General features: G+C 38.7%; 3 protein-coding genes across 4 annotated transcripts; 1 reads left to right on the top strand and 2 right to left on the bottom strand.

Annotated features, from left to right (window-relative positions):
• The first annotated feature begins 3,812 nt into the window (after nucleotides 1–3,812).
• LOC135616662 (uncharacterized) lies at nucleotides 3,813–11,745 on the top strand. The gene is made up of 10 exons (XM_065116089.1): nucleotides 3,813–3,950; nucleotides 4,846–4,920; nucleotides 4,996–5,395; nucleotides 5,829–5,928; nucleotides 8,925–8,984; nucleotides 9,283–9,382; nucleotides 10,802–10,872; nucleotides 11,095–11,156; nucleotides 11,241–11,358; nucleotides 11,609–11,745. The coding sequence occupies exons 3-10, from the start codon at nucleotides 5,067–5,069 to the stop codon at nucleotides 11,687–11,689; spliced, it is 921 nt and encodes a 306-aa protein (XP_064972161.1). The 5' UTR covers nucleotides 3,813–3,950; nucleotides 4,846–4,920; nucleotides 4,996–5,066; the 3' UTR covers nucleotides 11,690–11,745.
• A 94-nt stretch (nucleotides 11,746–11,839) lies between these two features.
• On the bottom strand, nucleotides 11,840–13,323 carry LOC103990677 (pentatricopeptide repeat-containing protein At2g17033). Its single transcript, XM_009409897.3, has 2 exons — nucleotides 13,084–13,323; nucleotides 11,840–13,004 (listed from the first exon to the last, which is right to left on the bottom strand). The coding sequence occupies exons 1-2, from the start codon at nucleotides 13,321–13,323 to the stop codon at nucleotides 11,952–11,954; spliced, it is 1,293 nt and encodes a 430-aa protein (XP_009408172.2). The 3' UTR covers nucleotides 11,840–11,951.
• A 102-nt stretch (nucleotides 13,324–13,425) lies between these two features.
• On the bottom strand, nucleotides 13,426–15,676 carry LOC103990676 (phytosulfokine receptor 1-like). 2 transcript variants are annotated; one of them, XM_018829390.2, is made up of 2 exons: nucleotides 14,412–15,673; nucleotides 14,200–14,332 (listed from the first exon to the last, which is right to left on the bottom strand). In XM_018829390.2, the coding sequence occupies exons 1-2, from the start codon at nucleotides 15,616–15,618 to the stop codon at nucleotides 14,310–14,312; spliced, it is 1,230 nt and encodes a 409-aa protein (XP_018684935.2). In that variant the 5' UTR covers nucleotides 15,619–15,673; the 3' UTR covers nucleotides 14,200–14,309. The 2 variants fall into 2 exon arrangements, with proteins under 2 accessions (XP_009408171.2, XP_018684935.2); XM_009409896.3 differs by having other exon boundaries at nucleotides 13,426–15,676.
• Between the last annotated feature and the right edge of the window lie 7,036 nt (nucleotides 15,677–22,712).

The raw sequence follows: 22,712 nt of genomic DNA, 5'->3' as shown, positions 1-22,712 counted from the left end.
AAACAGATCAAGCTGCAAAGAAAGGCCGAGAGTTATAGAGTCGAGCGAATACCCTCTCCTGAGGGCCCATGGGTCCACGGAGCCTATGGCCGTGGCACTGATGGACCCTCGACGCCCCATCTCTGCAATCGCCAGCCTTCTTCCACCACCACCTCCTCCTTTTCCCCTGTTTCCGGCAATTGCTCCTGGCTGTTGCTGATGATGATTCCCCTCACGTTCTCGCCTCTCGACTGAGCCGGATCTTTTCTGCTCCGCAGTAGATGAGATAAGGATGACGACTCTTCGTAGAGGAGAAGGAACAGCAGCAAGAAGGGCGGCGATGAGAGTGGTGGAGAGAGAACGGCGATAGAGGATGAAACGGATTTAGGAGGGAAGCAAAAGAACTCTAATTTTCCTTTTTTCGAGCTAAATATAATTAATATTTATATTAGCCACAATATATCTATTTTCACTAATATATTGGGAACGACATTAAAATATTTTTAATGCAAGAAAAAAGTTATTAAAAGCATAATTTGACATAATTCATATTTTTTTAAAAAGTATTTTAATAGGTATGAAACTAATTTTACGCTATAAATATAAATTTATTATATTTTTATATATTTTAAAATTTAAATTCCACTTGTTATCCATCACAAAAACTTAATAGAGGTGTTCAAATCAAATCAAAAAAATTAATCTAATCAAAATTAAATCTAAATTGAACTAATTCTAAATTAGATCGTGTTGTCCAATTGGATAAAGATTCCGACTCGATTCAATTGAATTTAACTAGTTCATTATATATATATATATGTATATATATATATGTATATATATATATATATGTATATGTATATATATATATACATATACATATATATATATATATACATATATATACATATACATATACATATATATACATATACATATACATATATATATATATATACATATACATATATATATATACATATATACATATACATATATATATATACATATATACATATACATATATACATATACATATATATATAAAAGCTAGTTAATCGATTAATCGAATTGAATTAATTACAATTAGATAGCTCTGAAACTATTGGTTTGAATCTTATAAAATTATGTAATTATCTCTGAAGAGCATATTAGGAGGGAAGGAGGGACACTTCTAACATAAAAATTAATTGAGATACTTTTCTACATAAATTCCCCATATAAATTTGTATAATTAAAATATTAATAGAAAATTACACTGATGATTAACTCATCATTGATATGAGTGTTCTCATTTCAGCCATATAATTATGAACATATGTTTATAATGACAGATTCAGAATTGCTTGTAAAAACATTAAAAACAATGCTACACATTATATTAACCATGGAAATTAGATTATCAGTAATAATTAGTGTTTTCATTGCACTAATATCATTCTGAATACATAGTTTTAATTTCAGATTCAGAATTGCTTGTAAAAACATTAATATCAGTGTTTTTATCTATCATAGCTACATACCAATATTTGTACTAAACTTTATATCAACCATGGCAATTGGATTATCAGTAATAGCAACTATTCCTTGTGTTCTTCAGATAATCTCAAATATAAGAAACAAACTTGAAGCCAACGAAATGGTGTACAGTATCACAGACCATCGTTTTGCTGTCCATTGATGGTCGCTTCATGCACTCTACGTGACTTCTGCACTCTCTTCCTCCCACTTGCTGACGCTATAGAATTTTTGTTCTGGTGTCTAGCGCTTGTGCTTTTTGCACTTCGAATCCTACGTCCTATTCATGGAGGATCTTCTTCACTTTCCTGTGGCTTTGGCAGTAATAATCCATCTTAATCACATCTCTTTACCCATGGAAGTTCTTCAGATCCTAATATGGGCGTCAGGGAAATCTCATAGACAAGGATATATAAGATGTCTTCTTCTGCATGCACGGTTCAACGGACAGCCATTAATGCACCAAGCGGCAACCAAGGTGGAGTACGAGAAGGACCAACATGCACAGTGTCCTGTGGGAGATGAGTCAGCTACTGTGCTGCATGCCTTGGTCTTTGTGGTTTCATGGCTTGTGGCCACTACTGGACTTTACCGTGCCTAGTGAGAGACCAGTGAAGGTTCTGCAAGTACTCAAACAAGTGCCTGGAATCGAGTGTTTCCTTGGGTTTGGCGCCGCCCATTCCTTTTCCCTTCTTTGCTGTTGTCTTGCCTCCAATGACCCTTACTGCTTTGATGTCTGCTTTAGTATTTTATTGATGTTTGGTTTTGATGCACGATGAGCAATGAGATTAGGTATGGGGATTAGAATATCCATCTACACACACACTTTTGTGCTACCTGAATCTATAGGTAGGTGTCCATTGTTCTGAATCTTCTGCACTCCTTTCACTTTAGGTGAAGTCACCATTGTGACGCTTGATTGTTAAGACCCAGTCTTCAACTGTACAGTTCATATCTTCGGGTTTTGCAGAGCTGCAGGAGACGATAATAAGACCACTGTGAAGTCTATCGAACCTTAGTTCCTCTTCAGCTTCTTCTCGTCTCATCTACGTAGTTAGGTTGATAGAAAGGGTGAAAGATGGCTTAAAGGTTACATTCAAATTGCAGTGACTTAATTATACATTTATAGAATCACAACATGTTTAAATGCTTGTGTTTGCAATCACGACAATTACTGCGACACTTAAATGTTTGACCATTGTTGACCATGAATACCAAAAAAAAAAAAAAAAATATATATATATATATATATATATTTTTTTTTTTAATTTTACGAAAAGAAGAGACGAAAAATAAAAGAGTGGCCATTCAGGTGTCTACGTGGGTACAACAGTTGTCCTTCGTGTACTCCCGGTGTGACATACAGGGGTGGGTCCTACCAACCCAACTCTGCCCTGCTGGCTATATGGGTGCATTTACGTTGGAAAGAAGGATCCGTGGGTCCCAGTTTGTGCCATTTTAATTTTTTTTACCACAGACGACCCCACCTCCACCAGCCCATGGCCGCCACATCCGTCCACTAGAGTCACGCCACCTGTCCCGTGTCGACTGGCTCTTGTCGCTGTTATCTCCGACCACCACTCGAGCGTTTTGGTAATTCTGTTTCCCCCGCCCCGCACAGTGTTATACGCGCCGTCTACCTTTCCGAATCGTGAGCCGCACCTGGGGATCCCGTGCAAGGGCCGCCGGAGGGCCCCGCATGTCACATCCTTCTGCGCTTGACACGTTAGCTCTGGTTCTCGAGCCACCCGCCAAAAAGCACGTATCCGTACACTGGGCACCGTAGCGGATCCGGATCGCTTAGCGCTTCCGTCCTTTCTCTATCGCCATTCTCGTCGTTAGATCGTTGCGCCCGAGATTCCGGCCATTTTACTCGCCTCTTGACACCCTTACTGGAAGTGAGACGCTCCACCGACGGTCCACTGCGTTGCCGCGTGCCTGTCTCCTCAGTGTTTGGTGGGTCTGCGGGGTCCACTATTTGGACAAGCGCATTGAACATTGAGAAGGCAGGTAGCTTAGTGGCGTGGCTCTGAAGGGGTGGGAAAAGTTCTTCCAAGGAATCTTTAGTAGTTTAGAGCCCCAGTTTTTGAAATCTTCTTTTCTGTACGGAGAAACAGATTCGAGATTCCCGCAACGGCGAAACGAACTGAGGATGATCGGAACCGGGCGGTCTCAACCGTCCGATCCGCGGCCCACCGAATTGCGAGGTCGTCTTTCGAAACGGACGGTTACAAGTGCGACACGTGTTAGCACTTTGCCGCCACTGGGTGGTCATTAAGCAAGAGTTGAGGGGCAATTCCCGTCCTCTGATCCCAACTTAAGTAGGCGAGAGCGGTGGGAGCCGAAACGGCTGCCAGGAATCTGATCTCCGTCGAGCGCGATCGATCGAGCAGGAGGAAGCAGGAGTGGATTAGCATTGAATTAAAGAAGAAAGAATCGAGACCAAAGAGGAGGTAATGACCTCCGATTGTGCTGTTGGAATTTGCACCCTGCTTCCATCTCTTTCTCTCTGCATTTTTATGAATTTTTGCTGATTTTTTAAAAATATTTTTTCATCTAGCTTTGTCGTCATATGATTCATCAGAGGTTGATAGTCCCGGAAAATAAGTAATTAAAATATGTCAAATCGCTAACAGTTGTGATTATTTATATACTGATAAATCGGTGATATAATTGGTGGTTGAATCGATCACATATCCGCTCAATCGTTAATATTGCCACTTTAATCGACATATTTATTTCGAATTTTTTTAGGAAATGGGAACAGACAACTAATTTTGCAACTTCTTAGAAGAAGGGTAGGTTAGATAGGCGACTACGTTGAGAAGGTTAGATGAAAAACAAAGTATTCTTGAAAGGAATATGTGTCTGGTAAGGAATTTTTTTATTTTATGTTCTCATTGAAAAGGACAAAATGCATAGCGTTGGGGAGCAAAAGTTTGGAATCTTGTTCTCGTTCCTCGTGCTCCCATGAGGAAGTGGAGTGCGAGTATCCGAAAGTTGTCATTCTGTTCCGTTTCAGTTTCGTTTCCTGTTGTGGAGTGTTTTTGGGCTTAGCTTGGGATATGTTGGGGAATTTTAGATATGTGATACGGTTCTTGGACGCTAGTGGGGCTTTTTTTGAAGACTAGGGTTTTGATCAACGTCTAGAAGGATGGAAAGTATTTTCTTTTTTTGGCTTCTCGAGCGGTTTGAAATTCTCGGAATGCAGTTTCGGAGGTTTTTGGTGGCTATTTTCATCAAGATTAAATCTTTAGATTTTTGAAATTTGAGAAGCTCGATTCGTAAGTAATGTCTTACTTTTTCTATATAATTTTACTTGATTCAGTCTTTTTGGTTTCTTTGCAGGAAAGGCTGCGACTTCATATCCATTCTGTTTTCAGTGGCAATTAAAATGTTGTGATCCGGACTATAGATCAACTGGTATTATAAAATGGTTTTACTATATCTTGATTTCACTGTTTCTTCAAAAATAGTGACTACCTAATGTTTGTTTAGGGTGGGTGCTGTGGAGTAATTACGGATAATGCATGATAAATTTGGAGCCTTCAGAGTGCAGTTAGCATAAGATGGCGACTGATTCTAACATGGGTTCTCACCAATCAAGCGTTCCTTTTTCTTTTCATCATCCTCGTATGGTCTCTTTCCAGTCAAGTGCACTAAATAGCTCAACAGAGATGATTCCTGTTGACATGTGCAGTTTGGATATGAACAGAAACATGGCCAGCATGTTTGTCTCTACTGGCTCTGACATGATAGATAATATGGATGTGATGACTGCAGCTTGGTGCCCTGCAGGAACAGTTCGTGAACCAATACCAAGGTTTACACATGTGACAGGGTTACCTGCATATTGGTCTCCAGATGAACTGAGATTGTTGAATATAGGTCTTGTCAAGTATGTATGATATCTGCATTATGTTGGTTTCTAAAATAAGTGTTTCCTTTGACCTTGTTTATTGTTCAGCTTTATCATGGAGGATGGATATTGAAATATTGTAGATTAGCTTGGAAATTTGTTTCATAAGGCACTTGGAGTTCTGTCACAATCTTTCCATTGAATTGAGTTTTGCATCTTCCTTCATTTGAATGTTCTCGACAGGATTTGCTCTTCTATTGTGTCTCATGCATGAATATTGATACTCGTTTCTTTTGTCATATGTGTCATTTTAAGCACTCAAGTTTCTTTGCAGGCATCAAGTATCGAGGATTAGCATGAATTTTCAATAAATTGACATATATTTTACGTTGTGGATTTGTTTTGGGAGTTCTATACTGAGATTGTCAGGATATGGCCTTACATTAACTGTTTTTCTGTCTATGAATGACAGATATGCTAATAAACAAAGTGTTTCAAAGTATGCTGAGATAGCTTCCATGCTGCCTCAGAAGACTATAAGAGATGTTGCATTGAGGTGTCAGTGGATGACTGTAAGTTTTCATTTTTATTTTATGTAAAATTTAACCATTTCATTGTGCTTGGTTTATTATCTAGATATTTATTTGTCATTGTATGTAACCTACATTTTCTTTTTGTTAGTTAGAAAACACTATTTGAGGGATATAATTATCTCATGTTACAATTTGTACCATTGCATTCTGATAAAAAATCATGTAATACTGTTTACTGTGAGTCTTTTTTGAGTTCTTAGTCATCTTCACTTATCTTTAAGAATCATTAGCAATTGTTGGAAGCAAGGATTGAAATATCGTACCGTACCGAAGTTTCGACATTCGCATGGGAAGAGGAGATTGAAATATATATATATATATATATATATATATATATATATATATATATATATATATATATATACACACACACATCGCCTGGTAGCGAGCAGTCCGTGTATCAGTCTGCTGATGGACCGGTATGTATCGCCCGGTACAAGCGGTATTATTCGAAATTGAAGACCTTGATTGGAAGATCATTATTTCAAATATGCCAAATGCTTTGTTTATCTACAGATTTAAAATTTCCTTGGAAGACATGCATCTTGGGCAATTCTATTGCAGCAAGTGACTTTTCTGGTTAAGTCAATTTGGGGTTTCACATCCAGTATCTCTTATCTGACCCATTTTTTTCCATAGTAGTAGATTTAGAGTGGGAATGCTCTGCTTGTTATAGGTTTTACTTCATTGCAAATATCTATCTATGTAGTGTCTAAGTGAAGAGGTACATAATAGGGACATTTTAGGGCAACAATGTCTAAATTTGGCAATGGATTTTGTTACGAGCACTGTTATCCTTTTAAATAATATGATTATAAAAAGTTTCTAAGATTCCCTCAGTTGTTTCTTAATCTACCTCATTAATTAGAGTAGTAAAAGAGAAGAAGTGCTGATATTTTGTCTCTAACCAGTCAGTTTTTGTCTTTTCTCATGTTCTCACTGTTATAGCGAATGCAACCAAGGTTTTTTGGAAGGAGTGGTTTCCTTTGGATTTGGAATCCATTTTGTACGCTGACCTTTTTAGGTCTTTTTGTAGACATTTAAAGATATAATATAACTTTTTTTTCTGGATTAAAAAATAAAGTCAAGTGCTTGGGAGTTGGGATAAAATTGTTCAGATTACCCACCTTGGACCTCCAATATAAGGACTGAAAGGGCCTCTTTTATCTGTCGGAGAAGAATCGATACAGGAAAGTAGTAGTGATTTCAATTTTCATTTTTGTTTCTTTGTGGTTAATGGCTTTGTGCTTGTGCTTTAAGTGTCCAATCATTTTCATGCCTTTAACCTGCATAATTTATGCAGATGTGGAAATGCTAAAGTTGATTTGTGAAAGCTTAAATTCACTGAATCTCTACAAATGGGCTCTCAAGAAATACAATCTTACAAACTTAAAAAATTATGATATTTTATATTTTTGTTCTTTTGGCATGTGATTAGCAAATGCATTTCTTGGATTTCCACCCTGCAAAACTATATGAAGTATAACTTATGATGTGAAATGTTCTTTGTCTGGGGACTATAACTTCAGTACATTTGAAATTAAAACAAAAAAACACAATTGACCCGGATGTAAATGTATAATCTATTTTCATTTGATAAATGATCCATGCTTCTACGGTTACATGTCACGTTCTTATGGATAAAAAGTTTGATGTAGCTTTGTTCTCTATAGTTCATTTTCCTAATTGAGTTGGCATAAAAATGATGTGTCATAACATTTTCTTTGGTTCAATTACTGGCATCCTTGTTAGAAGAGAGCTTGACAGAACAAAAGTCACATTTTACAATTATTTTCCCATTCTAATTAAAAACTGAAAATTTAATATATAAGATATGGAACTGTCGAGGGAAACAAGGGTCAGGCTTTTCTAGAGAGACATGTTAAACACTTCACTGAAGTTTAGGGCTTTTTCTGTTAATTTGCAACATCATTTTAAGTATGCATGCCATAGCATTTGAATTTGAAATTTAATTTGTAAAATTGCTGCTAGAAAGAATGACTGTTCATAATGGCTGTAATGCACAAACATTTGACCAGATTAGATCTCAATTGTTGAAATCACTCACATGACATGATATAGCAAATAGATAATATTTAGTCAGTCATTTTTGCTATGAAAAGATCTCACACCTAGTCTTGTTTCAGTATCAAAAATTCCTTATGAGTTAGGGTTCCTTGCCAACATGTCAAATCGGAGTTGTGACTTAACTAACAGCTATGGTATATCCTACAAAGTTTTTTCCCCTTATTTTATGTTGGATTATCTTGTTGATAGAAGAATGGAGGGAAGCTAAAGAATTGGAGAAGTTTTCTCCTCTCTACAGATGACTGTGATGGACATGTTATGCCTCCACTCTTTTGGATTGAAATTGACAACATGACATGATCGACTCAAATGTTAAATTTGGGTGCAGGTGTTGTGTCTTACTATCATTATTGTGCTGAGCTGGAAGGTGCACCAGTACTTGCCATTGGCATGCTGGCAAAGAGTGTAGCATACAGAATAACTTGTTTTGTTGTTTAACTTTTTAAACGAAGTAATACCCATAATTCTGTTGAAAGTAGAATATTTTCAGCTATCCAGGTTCTGGAGTGTCAGAGTAGAGTTGCATGCTGCACATCCTGCACATCCTGCACAGAATTCTGATTTTAATGGATTGTGAGATGCCTAGTTTACACTTGTAGCATTTAATCGTAACATAATGATGAGTTAGACCACTTCTCCTAATCTTAAGCTGATGGGAAAGGGCCCAAATTTATATTTAAGCTCTAATAGTAGCTCACCCTCATGCAAACCGGATGAATGAGTGAAGTGACCACTTATACTAGTTAGCTTTTGGATAAACTGGGAGTGGTATAAAATTTAACAGACCTAACAATCAGTGTGTGAACTATTTGAAGTACTCTAGTAACATTAATTTAACATTCTGATTTATTTTTACATCTGTTACAATACATTGGCCTGCCTTGCAGAACAAGGGAAATGGAAACAAGCGGAAGATTGAAGAATATTATCCAGCAAAAACGATGAAAGTAACTCTTTAAATAATCTGCTTGGTTATCTTGTTAATGGCCCTTTCCTTTATTTTTGATTGTTACAGGAAATTTAGTTTCAGATTTCATGTTTTACCTTGCTCAATTTTGTTTGGTATTATTTGAACTCTTTTTTTTTTTTTTGACAATGTGTCACGTTGAACTAATTCTATTGGCATGTGATATAAAATCTGTTCTTGGCATTAAATTTGTCATTATATTCTCCCCAAAATATTATTGCCTTGTTGATGCCTTCAATAAGTTCAGTCTTGATTCTCTTTTTCTTATGATGCTTTAGGATATGATGGGGGGTTCTTGCTCGACAGCAAATATCCATGTTGCTCCTAATTCACTTCCGTTGCATCAGATGAACATCTATAATCGTTTTCAACCTGTAGGTTGGTGTACAAAACTGAAATATCTTTTTGTTTGCTCTTGCTCACCTTTTGATACCCAAAATGTGTGAAATGTCCCATTGCCTATGTCCTTGTATTAGATGCACTCATGCTTACATTTGCTGGTACAGTCAATTATCTATGTCAATTTGATTTGTTGACTACCACCCATTGTTTTGCTGAATCCAGTTAGACTTTTGCTAGGTGCATCTTTTCTGATGATGATGTGGTTAAAGTTAGAGATTTTCAATTGAACCTCTGGTACTATAAAAATAGATTGCCCTAGTCTAATAATTAAAATTTATTACATACTGACCCAGCATGTAATTTAAAATCATATTATTTAAAATATATATGACAGTCAAGACAGTCAATGACGGCAAACTGTAAGTAAACAAAATTTACCAGTAAATTAATTGCAGTAAAATAACACCTTAAATTGAATAACTCAAATGAAAAAGAAGTGATCCCACAGGATTTTGAGTTGCCAAGTTCTTGTTAGAAATGGAGCACCATAAATGCCTAACTTGCTCTGTTGATAACTGAAAACACTTGATTTTTAATACAACTTCTCTCATTTTACAGAAGAATCTTGATCATAATATGAAATTTTATGAGCATATTAAGAAATTACCATAGTGGTGTTAGGACATTATTTATGTTTGGTCGACTTATATAGAATTTTGTCACATTTCTGCCTAATAAAACTGCACCAATCAAATCCATTAAAAATTCCAGGCACATCGGTTCTAGAACAGAACTTTTTGACTTATATGCGATGAAAACCGGCTGCTTGTTTTCCTCATAAAACAGTACAGGATCTGAGTACCCTTCTGCTGGCAAATTTTGGTATATACCATGTTTGCTATTCATGGAACCTTATGAAAAACTTAGTGGATTCGTTTTGTCCCTTCAATTGTTGAATTTGAAATTGTTGTTTTCGTGAATATCTTGTGGGTCCTTGCAAAATTATAATGAGTTAAAACCTCTTCAGATGTGCTTAGTGTGAGTTATGTTATCTCTTAATGTAATTTACATAATGTTGAGTTTAGATGATTTTGTTACTACATCTATGAATACTTCTGTGCATATATATTTATTTCTTTTCTTCAAATAAGAAGAACCTTTAATTACTAAAAAGTTAAGTCTACAATATGACATGTGGAGGACATCATGCAAAATGGATGTTAAATCCGAAGGAAAGTTCTCCCTTTCTTTCCAAAAATAGGACAGATTGTGTTAGCTTTTCCTCCACTAATAAACATCTGTACTTTTTCATTAATAAAGCGATTTTTTCCAGCTTCCTAGCTACCTCATGAATCTGACTAGTGGTATCTTGTTATTTTCTCTTATTCTAGTTCATTTTATGTCATTATAATCGTCCATTGTTTGTTTGGCTTATACTTCCCACTTTGGATGCAGAAACGAAGCATCTTATTGACGAAAATTACAGCTGTCTGAGGGCTATTGCAAAAAATTTAGAAGAGGGCACGGTCTGTTGTCTAATATCCTGTGTTTTTCTATGATTGCCAGTATTTTTTTATATGCACAAGTGCCAGAAGTTTTTTGTTCTCTCTTGGACATTTTGTTGCTTTTGTTACGTGACAAATTTGAAATGATTCTTACAACTTCCAAGTTTGTAGTAGGTTTGCCCTGAAATAGATTGACATATTTTTATTAGATCGAACATATTCTATTGATTCTCAACTTTGCAGGTACAAGAGAACATTAGTTTATTTCTTCACACGAGAAATAACATCACTGTGATCGAGAACAGGTAAAATGCTGTCCAATTCTTTTGGGATGCTTGTTTGATGATTGATTTGTGAAGCATTGCCATTATTATTATTATTATTTGCAGGATAAACGCAATGTCAGCAACAACAAACCATCTTCCTTTGTCAATGACACATATGCCTCCTTTGCCAATATCTGTAAATGATCAACTTCTCAGCAGTCTTATCCCTCTTAACGGAAATGTAAGCTTCTTTCTCTCTTGAATCATAGTGTTGCATTATAATTTTGAACTTCTCAGCAGTCTTATCATTATTGGATTATTTTGAGGTATCATCCTATAAGTCATAAAATCACTTAACAGTATATGGATTCTCTGCTATTAGTAGTATCGATAGTTGAATAGATTGGTAAGATAAATGACAAAGGAAGATATTGATGCACCAAATTGAGTGCTTCATGAGCTGAGCATTTGTGTGGACTATGACTTTGTAGGTTATCTACACTGCACCTCGAAACAGTCATTTACAGCTGGACCCAACATGCTTCGGACCCCCCCATATGATGACTCGATGAGCTCATTCAAGCTTCTTAAAGATCTCAACTTTGTAGCCTCAACTCTGCATTCCAATTTTTATTCTAGTTGTGTATATTCGCTGCACAACTGATAGATATTCTTGAATGTAAGAAAAATAATGATGTTTGCATGTTAGTATCAATTCAGGGTTGAATGAATTGGCGCCATTATTATTATTATTATTTTTTTGTTTTGTTGCATTGTCGATCTGCAGGTATTCATCAGCTATGTGAGAACAGTGTGCAGGTTGGTGTTGCTGAATCAGCACATCCATTCCCACACTGCTTTGCCGCGAGCAACGAACCTGCCGGGATTCTTCGAGTCGATCCTCATCGGGCTGCTCGTCCGAAACATCATCTCCGAGACCAGATCTTTTATGGGCGATCGTCCCCTTCGCTCGCTGTGCTTCCCCGACCCGCAGATGACCGAGATCTCCAGAGGAATCACATCCTCCTCCCGGAATCGTCGCCTGAGTTCCTGCATCCACTTCAACAGGATGATGTATGCTGCGGCGACGTGCAATCCATGGAGGTCCAGCTTTGATCCAGACGGCGACCACTCGGAGATGTCAGCCAACACAGATGAGCTTGTCAGTTCTTGGACCAGCAGTGCCTCTGTTCTTGAGGATGACTCGTTCTCCAGCTTCTGCAGCAGTTCCTCCATCGAGAGAGGAAGAGATCCGGCATCGGACGCGATCGAGACGACCCTTGGACATGAGTTCAGCACGCAGTTGAACGTCCGAATCGAGAACCCGATGTCTTTCTCTCTCATCTTCGTCATCCAGGAAGCCATTTCTGGGAGCTCGCCATGGTGCCCGTAACACGAAAGAACCACGTTGACGCACACGGTGTCGATCGGTAATCCAGCGTCCTCCATCGATCCCACAACCCTTCGCATCTCCGACAACAGCCCAGATCGCCCATAACTTTGGATGACCGATCTGAACTCGAAAGGCGAAGGCTTGCATCCCGACGAAGCCATCTCCTTCAGCTTCGCCTCCGCCTCGCCAGGCATTTCCATCAAGCACAGGGCTTTGATCATCGACTCGTAAGGCCTCCTCCCGGCGAAGGGAACTTCTCGCAACCGCGCGTATGTCTCGAGAACTGGTTGCTCCAGTCCTTGCTCGGAGAAGCACTCGATGAGGTCGCAGTAGAAGAGGGCAAGGTCTCGATGGGTCTTTGACCTCGAAACCGCATCCAAGGTTAGGGTTTCAGCCTCGGAGCAGCGTCCTTGCTTCTCGAGCAAAGCGACGACGGTGGCCGCGAGCTTCGGCTTCCAGCTGAACCAACTGGCTTCGCTGATCCGCTCGTAGAGCTACAGAAAACGATCAATCCGGAATCGTTCCGTCTCAATCGGGACGGAAAGGGGGAAGAAAGAGGGAGCGGGGACTCACGGGGGGCGCGAAAGGGGAGGAGAGGGAGAGGAAGCTGGAGAGGGCGTGGAGGGCAGCAGGCTTGGATGAAGCGGCGAGGAACTTCCTGATGAGGCGGTCGGCGGCGGAGGGGTCGTCAGCAGAAGCGCCGCGGAGGTCGGAGACGAGGCGGTCGGCGTGCTTCCGGCGGCCGGCCAGCGCGCAGCGGAGGCCGGCGGAGGAGGGCGAGAACGAGGCTGCCGTTGCCCAGAGTAACGCCATCCTCGCACGGCCGTCAAGCACTCGACGGGTACAAAGCTTCCCTTGCCGATAGACACTCGTATAAGTAGGCAAAACATATGGTGGGCTGTCAGTGTGACACACTCAGCAGTACATGACACTTCCAGAATGACTTTTTAAGAAGACCCGATAAGCAACAGCAAGAAGGATAATTGTCACAATTCCAACTCCAATTCCAATCAACAAACTCACTATGGCAGATTTGGTTTTGTTTTCTTTTAGGGTCACTATGTTATTTTCTCTGCTTGCAGGATCTTTGGATTCGCAGGGTGATAAGAGAAGGCCACAGAGCCCAGGGTTGCCTTCAAAGTCAGATCTTGAGAAGGTTGAAAACTGGCCTCCAGCAGGGACTCGTCCGACTAAATCGTTATATGCCACATCAAACTTTGACAAGAAACTAAGATTGGTGAGAGAGGAAGGTATTGCTCCTGTGAGATTATTGTGTGACAAATCCAAGATCTCTAAGCTTGTCATGCCCGACAGCTCTGCCGGTATGTTTCCCGAAAGATTATTCCAGCTCAAGTCCAACACATGGAGAACTACAAGGTTCCTGAATCCTGGCAAAATCTGGCCAACAAGCATATTATCACCCAGAATCAGTGATGGGGGGAAGCTGCTGACCTGATTATACTGCAAGCCCTTTCTACTTGAATTCCTCTTGATGAAGAATGGGAAGTTCTCCGTTGAGCTAACTCGCGGTGACTTGTTGCCGGACACAAGGCTCTTCATCTGTGTCAAGCTATTAGGAAGCTGTCCACTGAGGGAATTATTTGATAGATCCAAGTAAAAGAGATTGTCAAGGTTCCCAACCCATTTTGGGATTGATCCAGATAAGCGGTTCCATGAGATATCCAAGACCTTCAATCGGGTCAAGTTTGCCAGCCATGATGGAATGGAACCTGTAAGAGCACAGTTTGCGATGACAAGCAACTCCATCTTCCTAAAACCTTGAATTGCATCTACCGGCATCATTTCACCACCATGGAAGTTCCTTGTCAAGATCAAACGAGTAAGTTTCGGGCAATACTGCAGGATTTGCAAGGCCGATGATACGTTAGAGAAGTGGTTACCAGTGAGAGACAGATCAGAAAGTGACGTGAAGTTCTTGAAGCTGTGGGGGATTTCTCCAGTAAGATTGTTGTTGCCAAGATTTAAAGTTGTGAGTTGCACACAGTGGGGAAGCAGGTCGGGGATGGGGCCAGAAAAAGAATTTGAACCAAGATTGAGGGTGCTTAATTTGGACATTGCAGTGCAATTGAGATTGATTTCACCACTAAAGGAGTTGTTGTTCAGATTCAGCACTCTGAGCGATTGTAAGTCGGACAAGGAAGAAGGTAAATTACCTTCGAGTTTATTGGACTGAGCAGAGAAAGACTCGAGCTTTGCGAGGCTACCAAACACATCTGGGATGAACCCAGAGAATCTATTAAGGGATAGATCGATCTCGACAAGGTTGGAAAGATTACTCATGTTTGTGCTGAGATCGCCGGAGAACTGGTTCCCCTGGAGGAATAACTGCGTCATGGATGTCATGTCGAACAAAGCATCAGGCAAGTCTCCACCGAGGTCGTTCATGCTGAGCCAGAGCTCGGTGAGGGAGCTGCAGCTCTTGAGACCTCCGGGAAGGTCGCCGTAGAACCTGTTCTCCGAGAAGCGGAGAATTCTTATCTTGGCTGAGGAATTGCAGATGCCGGCATCAATCGGGCCGTAGAAGTCGTTGGAAGTGAGGTCGAAGGATGTCAGATTGCTGGAGCCTCCGAGGATCGGGTGGCCGCCGGTGAATTGATTGTAAGAGATGTTGAACACTTGAATAGCCGGAAGGCTCAGGTTCGATGGAATCACTCCCTCGAGCTGGTTCGTGCTGAGATCGATGAACTCCAGCAGATGTAGTCGGAGCAGCTGCGGGGGAACCACTCCTTGCAGATAATTCACAGAAAGGTCGAGCCTTTTCAGCTGATCCAATCCGGCCAACGAATAGGGAATCGAGCCTCTCAAGCTCTTTCCGCCGAGATCCAATCCGACCACCCTCCTCCCGTTTACCGTCGGAGGGCCGCAGGTGACTCCTGGCCAGTCGCAGCAGGAACCGGAAGAAGAGCCATTTAGAACCCACCCCATTTTAGCCAGATCGAGCTCATTCGCGAAGCCCAGCAACGCGTTGAGATCCTTGGAATCGCAAGTCTGGTTCTGAGAAAACGCTTGTCGAGCTCGAATCAAGAAGAACAAGAAGCAGCAGGCGCGCACCGAGAGCAGGGCCAAGAAGCCTACCCTGGGTACCATCAGAACTGAGATCTTGACTCCGTAGAGAAGACGAAGGTCTTCTCATGTCAGAAATAATAAAATAAAATCCAATTTTGAATCTTAAAAAAAAATCTTCAATGCTTTATTTATTAAGATCTTTTTTTATTATAAAGACGAATTATTACTCTCGTCTCTTTCTTTACATTATAAAAAATAATTAATTTATTTTTTAAAATAATATTAAATCATATCATTTTTAAAATTTTTTAAAAATTTAAGATCCATTTTTTACCGTCTCATTTTGATCGTGAATCTCTTAAACTTTTATGATTTACTATTTAAAATAATTTTTATATTTTAAAATAATTAAAATTTATTTTAACTTATATCGTTTTGAGAATGAACCACTTAAATCCTTATGATTTACTCATATCCAAAACAACTCATATATTTTAAAAAACGTAACATATAAGTTACTCTCGTCATATTTGAGTTAACACGTTAATGTCTATTAACTCATAATAAAATATTAATATAATGATACATGTAATTTAAGTTTAAAAAAAATTTATTTTAGCCCATGTGATTTTGACCATGAACCACTTAAGTCCTTATGATTTTATTTATGTCTAAAATAATCTATACATTTTAAAAAACATAACATATAAATCTTTTCCATAAAGTTTAAGTTGATAAATATTAGAGTCTATTTATATGATATATCGATTTATAATAAATTATTAATATAATGATATGTATAATTTAAGTTTTAAAAAAAATAAGAAATGATGAAATAAAAGATGATGGGGATGAAGATGTCATTTCAAGATGAATTCTATAAGTTTTGCTTTTTGAAGCCACATCTAACTAAGACAAATCCCTATTTACAGTTATCATCTCTGGTCGATCACTACTTTTATCCCTCCTGTGTGATTCGGTGGGGACTGGTCATGATCTATCTATGTATTGGCTTCGAAAGACAATTGGTTGACCACATGCTTTGCTTCTTGGTATCCTGGTGCAAGCGGGGTCAAAGAAAGAGCGTCTCCAAACCCGACCCCTTTCCTCGATCGTCGTGAACTACGAATCTGCTTCCGAACTATCTATTTTCGAAGAAATACCCTTGACATAAATTGGTGATGCTGGCTGGCTATCGGAGGTTCAACTCCAGGAAAGGCAAAGGATCAGCAGTTGACTTTTTACGATCACCGCCTGCAAATGGCAAAAGAAAGATCGACTCTTTATCTTCTTTGCTTGTATGGAATAATATCATACGCAATTTGTTAAGAAGGAAGAGGTTTTCGTTCTTTTCTTCTTTCATCTTAGCCTCCCCCTACTTGCCTTTGAAGAGACAGTGAAATGGAGTTAGACATGAACACCCACCGTTGACTGGACTGGGACTACTATGGGGGAGCAAAAAAAGAATGTCAAAATCCCAATAGTAGTGACTTGTTGATTCCCTCAACCCTCAACTTATGGGCACCATTATGGGCACCGATACTGCTCTTCACTTACCAACTCATTTCCCTTGTTTCAAGAGCTTGAATATGATCGAAATCTAAGACAACTCTTTGGTACCCAACTCCTTACTCTCTTTAAGAAACCCAAAAGAAAGATAGGTGTGCACCGTGATATATGATCGTGAGCCCAAACTACAGCTTCTTTAACCACTACATCTTTTGTATAAGTTCCGTTGGTATAAGATATTGATTAATATAGGATAGGCATACCTTCTATCTACGAGCTTATTGACACACGACACGATGATGCCATTCCCTTTTCTCGCACAGCCTCTTATACGGTTCTTGCTTCTTTTCCTTGTTCTATATGATGCTCGCTTAATGGCGAAGGGAATCTCGAAGGCCCTAGAAGCAAATCAACCTTTTTAATAACTTGGGTGAAGAGAAGAATCCAGGGAGTTAGCAATTGAGAATAGAATACAATCGAACTCTATCGACGGAAAGGAGAATCGATCTGTTTAGGAGAGTTAGATAGATAACTCTTTAGTCACGAAATAGAATTTCTTTCGTAAGTGGAGTGAGGGGGATCAACATAATCGATTTAGTAGCTTATCCGAACAGAAGATCATTATATATCTAACATCGAACTGATCGACACACATCTATTTGAGGCAGGAACGGAAGATCCTGAGCTTACCGTTAGTGCAAGAGAGGCTATGTACATATGATGCATTGCTAGGCAGCAGCGGCTCGATGCTGCTACCGGTGGTTGCTTCCACAACGACGCCTCCTCCCGTCATTAATGATGGTATCATTTTTTTTAATTTAAATTATACGTGTTATTATATTAATGATTTATTGTGAGTCAATATGTCACGTAAACAGATTTTAATGTTTGTTAACTCAGACTTGATAAGATGAGCTTATATGCTATATTTTTTAAAATGTAAGAGTTCTTTTAGACACGCGCAAAACCATAAGGACTTAAGTGATTTATGACTAAAACCACAAGGACTAAAATGGATCATTTTTAAACTTAAATTACACATGTCATTATATTAATAGTTTACTATGAGTCAACATACTAGATTCTAACGTCTGTTAAGTCAAAGTTGACGGGTGAGACTTATATGCTACGTTTTTTTTAAAATATATGGATTATTTTAGACATGAATAAATTATAAGGGTTTAAGTGATCCATAATCAAAACTACAAAGGTTAAAATGTACCTTAAATAAACTATTAATATTATTTTGTTTCAATGATTCATACCTAAGTTAATGAATTAATTATAAAGATTTCTATTGGTAACTCTTTTTTATTATTTATAATATTTTTTAAATTTTTTAATATTCTTATGATATCCTTATATAAATTAACATAAATAATAATAATAATAATAATATTATTATTATTATTCACTATCGTTGAAGAGGCGATGACAGAGTAACGTTGATAGCATTGAACGATGTCAAGCAAAGTTTTTATCCACCTACGTCATCGACAAATGGAATAAGGGATTGTAAAAAAAATAAAATTGATACTTGAAAGATTATGAATAATAAAATTATATATTTTCTTTTTTTAAGGGTTGCCAATAAAGAAAAGCATTACCAATAGTATGCTTCTTAGTTATTCCTAACAAATCACACTTGATAAGGGAAATCTGTTGTGTTTCCCTCTGTGAATGTTCCTAATAGCTGTAATCCACTAAATCACTTTCAATATGAGATTTGAAAGGTATAAATGTTCCTTATCACCATCATTAACTTTGCCAAAAAGCCATTTGCATTTATCCTAGAATATGCTGCAATTTCCTCTCTGGAACGGTAGCATTTCAGTGCTGACCTAATGATGCCACCACCTCTCTTTCTTTGCTGAGTGATTCTTAGTTAGCTAATAGATCTTTCCACTGTGAGTAGGCTGCAGTGATATGGCTGACCCCAAAGAGATCTACTAAGCTTTTCTTTAGTCTACCATGGTGATTTGCTTGTTGTCTTCTTTAGGCATTCACAAATGCCAAACTTGTTATACCACACATTCAAACATCTTTTAATGATCTACGGCCATGGCAAAAGCACTTTGAAGTGGCTGGCACTATAAACTGATTCATGTAGTGGTCATTGCTCCTCCCATGGAAAGAAAGCTTTTCAAGATTGAGAAAGGCCAAGCATGGCTAATGGAGAGTCACAATCAACTAAACAGACTGCATGACACCACTAAATAGTCATATTCTCCACAATGTCATCCATGGCCAATGTAGTTGTCACTGCAATACAGAGATTAATAACTATTCATGTTAACTCTGAGTCAGGAAACATATACAGGTATTAAATTTTCTTGGTCAGTAGGATCTTGAAGCTTTTGCATATCAAGTTGGATTATTGGGTCTCTGAAACTTTTAAGTCAAATGTTGTTAAGCCATATCAATTGCTCCATTCATCCCCTTCCTTCTTATACAACTAAACTCTATGACTCCAACTGCATCTCTTCTTAAGACTTTGTGCTTATCAGTGAGCAATTTATATTGATCTTACTGGCTCACCACTAACCAGAAAAATACATGTAATTCCTGCTTAAGTAGCTTTTCCGAAATAGTTGCAATTAGGTTGGAATTATATTTTCAATGTTTGGTTTGTTCAGAACTCATGTACATATTTATCACTTGATGTTTCACTCAGAAATGATGTTTTAGTGAACAAGCACATAGTTCATTACATAAAAAGCATCACTTTTCACAACCAATGCCTTATTTTCCCACCTCAAATCAAGTCATTGTTGTGCCACTGTCACTTGGTTATGAGTGTGAGGGGCATCATTCAAGGACCAGATCTCTTCCCTCTTAATCAACAAAGACCTTTTTTTAGTTCAGGTCAACCCCATCCACTTGTAGTTCAAAATGATACACTCATCAGCCAGTGCAGATATGGCCACGAGCTGTCACTTATTCTCAGCCTAAAATAATTAGGATCTCCAAAAAGATTTGCCCAACTTATGAAGTGATATAGTATTGTAGCACACTACAAGATTGAAGCAGTTGAACCTCCAGCTGAACTTTTCAATATACAAAGCACTTGAATAGGATTGCTCCACAGCACTATCTTAACCCACAGTGTTGTAGGCATGCTCTAGTAGAATCCTCATTTTCTTCTTGCTATCTGTTGCAATAGTCCATAGGGATACTTTTGAACAGGATCAAATTATCCAAAGCAACTTCGAGATGATGGACTCTTTGTTCTTTTAGCCTATGGTCATTGCTTAATAAGCTCTGAGGACTGTAACACAAATTCCAGAGACAGATGACACAGAAGTGATGGCTGGTAACCCTTTCTTTTCCACTTCTTATTACAAGGGTTAGCCATGGATTAGAATTTGCTTCCAAATCCACATGTAATTGTGTATTTTGAGCTTGTCAGCTAAACATAAGTGCTCAAACTTTGTCCTCAGATTTTGACAGAGGTTATTGTACTCAAGGTGTTAGTTAACGCATTATCCTTTGCGGTAAAAAATATGAGCATCAAGTTGTGAAACTTGTAATAATTCTTGAGTCAGAAAACAACTTCTCTATATTGATAGCTTTCAATTTAAACAAATCCAAGTAGTTTGAGGAGATCCTTTTTTATAGTAATACTAAGTTCTGACTGTAGAATGGGTCTTCGAAGTTCTCGTTGATTTTTTTCCCAACATATTTAATATATGCATATGTTTTTGTTGATTGACTATAACCTTTTTCCCTAATATTGTAACTGAAGTCAACAAAAGAAGCTTGATTTCTATTAGGTTTGCTGTCATTAATGCCAGATGACAAACACTTGGACAATCTTTTATGCAATGATGTCAACAACCAAGGTGTTCAAGCTCATGATATCCAATACTCTTAACCTCTTCTCGATTCTTATTCAGCAATCAAACATTCATTCCAAGACATTGGTGATTGGAGCAAGAAAGAATGAGGAGAGCAGAAACTGGTTCCTGGTGCCAACTAAAATCACTTTCAGAATACAAGCTTATTTGAGTTAAGACTTCTGAGTGTGATAGGATAAAATGTGTGCATATGCATGCCCTGCATAACAAATTGCCTTGCTACCCATCTACTCCATTGTCAGTCTCTTTGGCCATTTATTGCCTGCATATAAAAATTACTGGCACATCTGAAAACATATTGGAGGTCTTGTTCACTCAACTAAGGGCTTGTTTGATGTAATTTTATATTTCTTTCTTTTTCTGCTCTTGATTTTTGTTTTATTACAGAATTAATTCAGCGGTTGAATTGGACCCAAACTAAAAAGAGCATATCTAGTACATGAGACTCACGAGGATCCCGCTAATGTTGGGTCCGAAAAAATTCAATGCACACAACCTTACAATCTTACCTCTAAAGATGAGAGCTTGTCAGATTGTAATATGCAATGACCAAACAGGGCTAAATAACTGATGTTTTTGTGGCTAGTGTTTTTGATGATGCACAGCTACTTTTGCCTAATGCTTTACTCTCCATTAACATACTTTACAGTATTTTGAGCAACTTGTCATATCTTTGTTTAACTTTTTCTAAAGAATCAACCAGATTTGCTTCTTTTAGTTTCACTCCCTTAACTCTCTGTGGTAACAGGGAGTTAAGGGCAGCATCCTTGGATTGGTTCTTCAAGTCAAGCTAATCAATTCCCTCCATTTCTAGTAAGTTATGAAGTATTTCTTACAACTAGACAATATCTACATTTTATCAAGATAAAAATGCATATATCAATTTTACTGACACAAAATGTATGAAAACTTATCACTTACCTCCTCCCCTTCCTGTTTGAACTTTGATTTGTGAAGATGGAGACTGCTGCATGCAGTGAGCAGAAAATTCTTCCTTATGTGTAATGCACGAGGTCAGCAATGCAGCCTCACCAATTCAAAGGCCATGGCTGGTAGCACTCAGTCAACTCCTACTGCATTCTTCATGGCACACTGAATCAGAATCCACAGATCTTGGACACCCCACACAGTGAGCACCCGCGGTTCAAGCTGTTTGCTATTGGACATTATAACAAGCAGTTGGCCTGCAATGACCCGGGAAATGCGCCCATCAAGTCAACATTCTGGAAGTTCTTCGGGAGGAATAGGCAGAAATAGAGCCAGTGGGAAGATCTTGCGTCTGAAAGCAAAGATGCCTTCTTTTTTTTCTTGCGGCGGCAGCAAAAGTCCCCCTTTCGAAAAGAAGGATGATGTTGCTTCCCAACGAAAGCAGAGGGGTTGATGATGTTCCATTAATACTTCCTTCTTTTACTCTGAGCGTTTTAGGCTGGTAGTGAAGTAGATGTTCAAACAGACTCGAATTAAGCTTCAAGAGAGTAGACCAGATCGAGAAAATACCAGCAAAATTACGGTTAATCGAGCATTATTTGCGTTCGCCACGGAGCCAACAGTCGCTTTTGGGAGAGGAGAAGGGTACGAGACATATCTCGGCGTGTCGGCCCAATTCTGACCTTAGACCTGCCTCCCTCGCCTCGTGCCGCTGGATTCGCCGGTTACCCCACGGTTCTTGCTTCCTACGCCTGGTCAACCTCTCTCTCAAGCTTCCTTATTCCTCCAGTCCCAAGCGTCATCAACCCAAGGAGTAACGCGGTGTTAAATGCCGTCGATGACAAAAATAAAAAGGAGGAAGTTTTGCTACCCTTCGGATAC

This window comes from Musa acuminata, chromosome BXJ2-7 (genome assembly GCF_036884655.1).
Source record: "Musa acuminata AAA Group cultivar baxijiao chromosome BXJ2-7, Cavendish_Baxijiao_AAA, whole genome shotgun sequence".
NCBI classification, from domain to species: Eukaryota; Viridiplantae; Streptophyta; class Magnoliopsida; order Zingiberales; family Musaceae; genus Musa; species Musa acuminata.
This window is presented reverse-complemented; position numbering and strand designations above follow the sequence as displayed.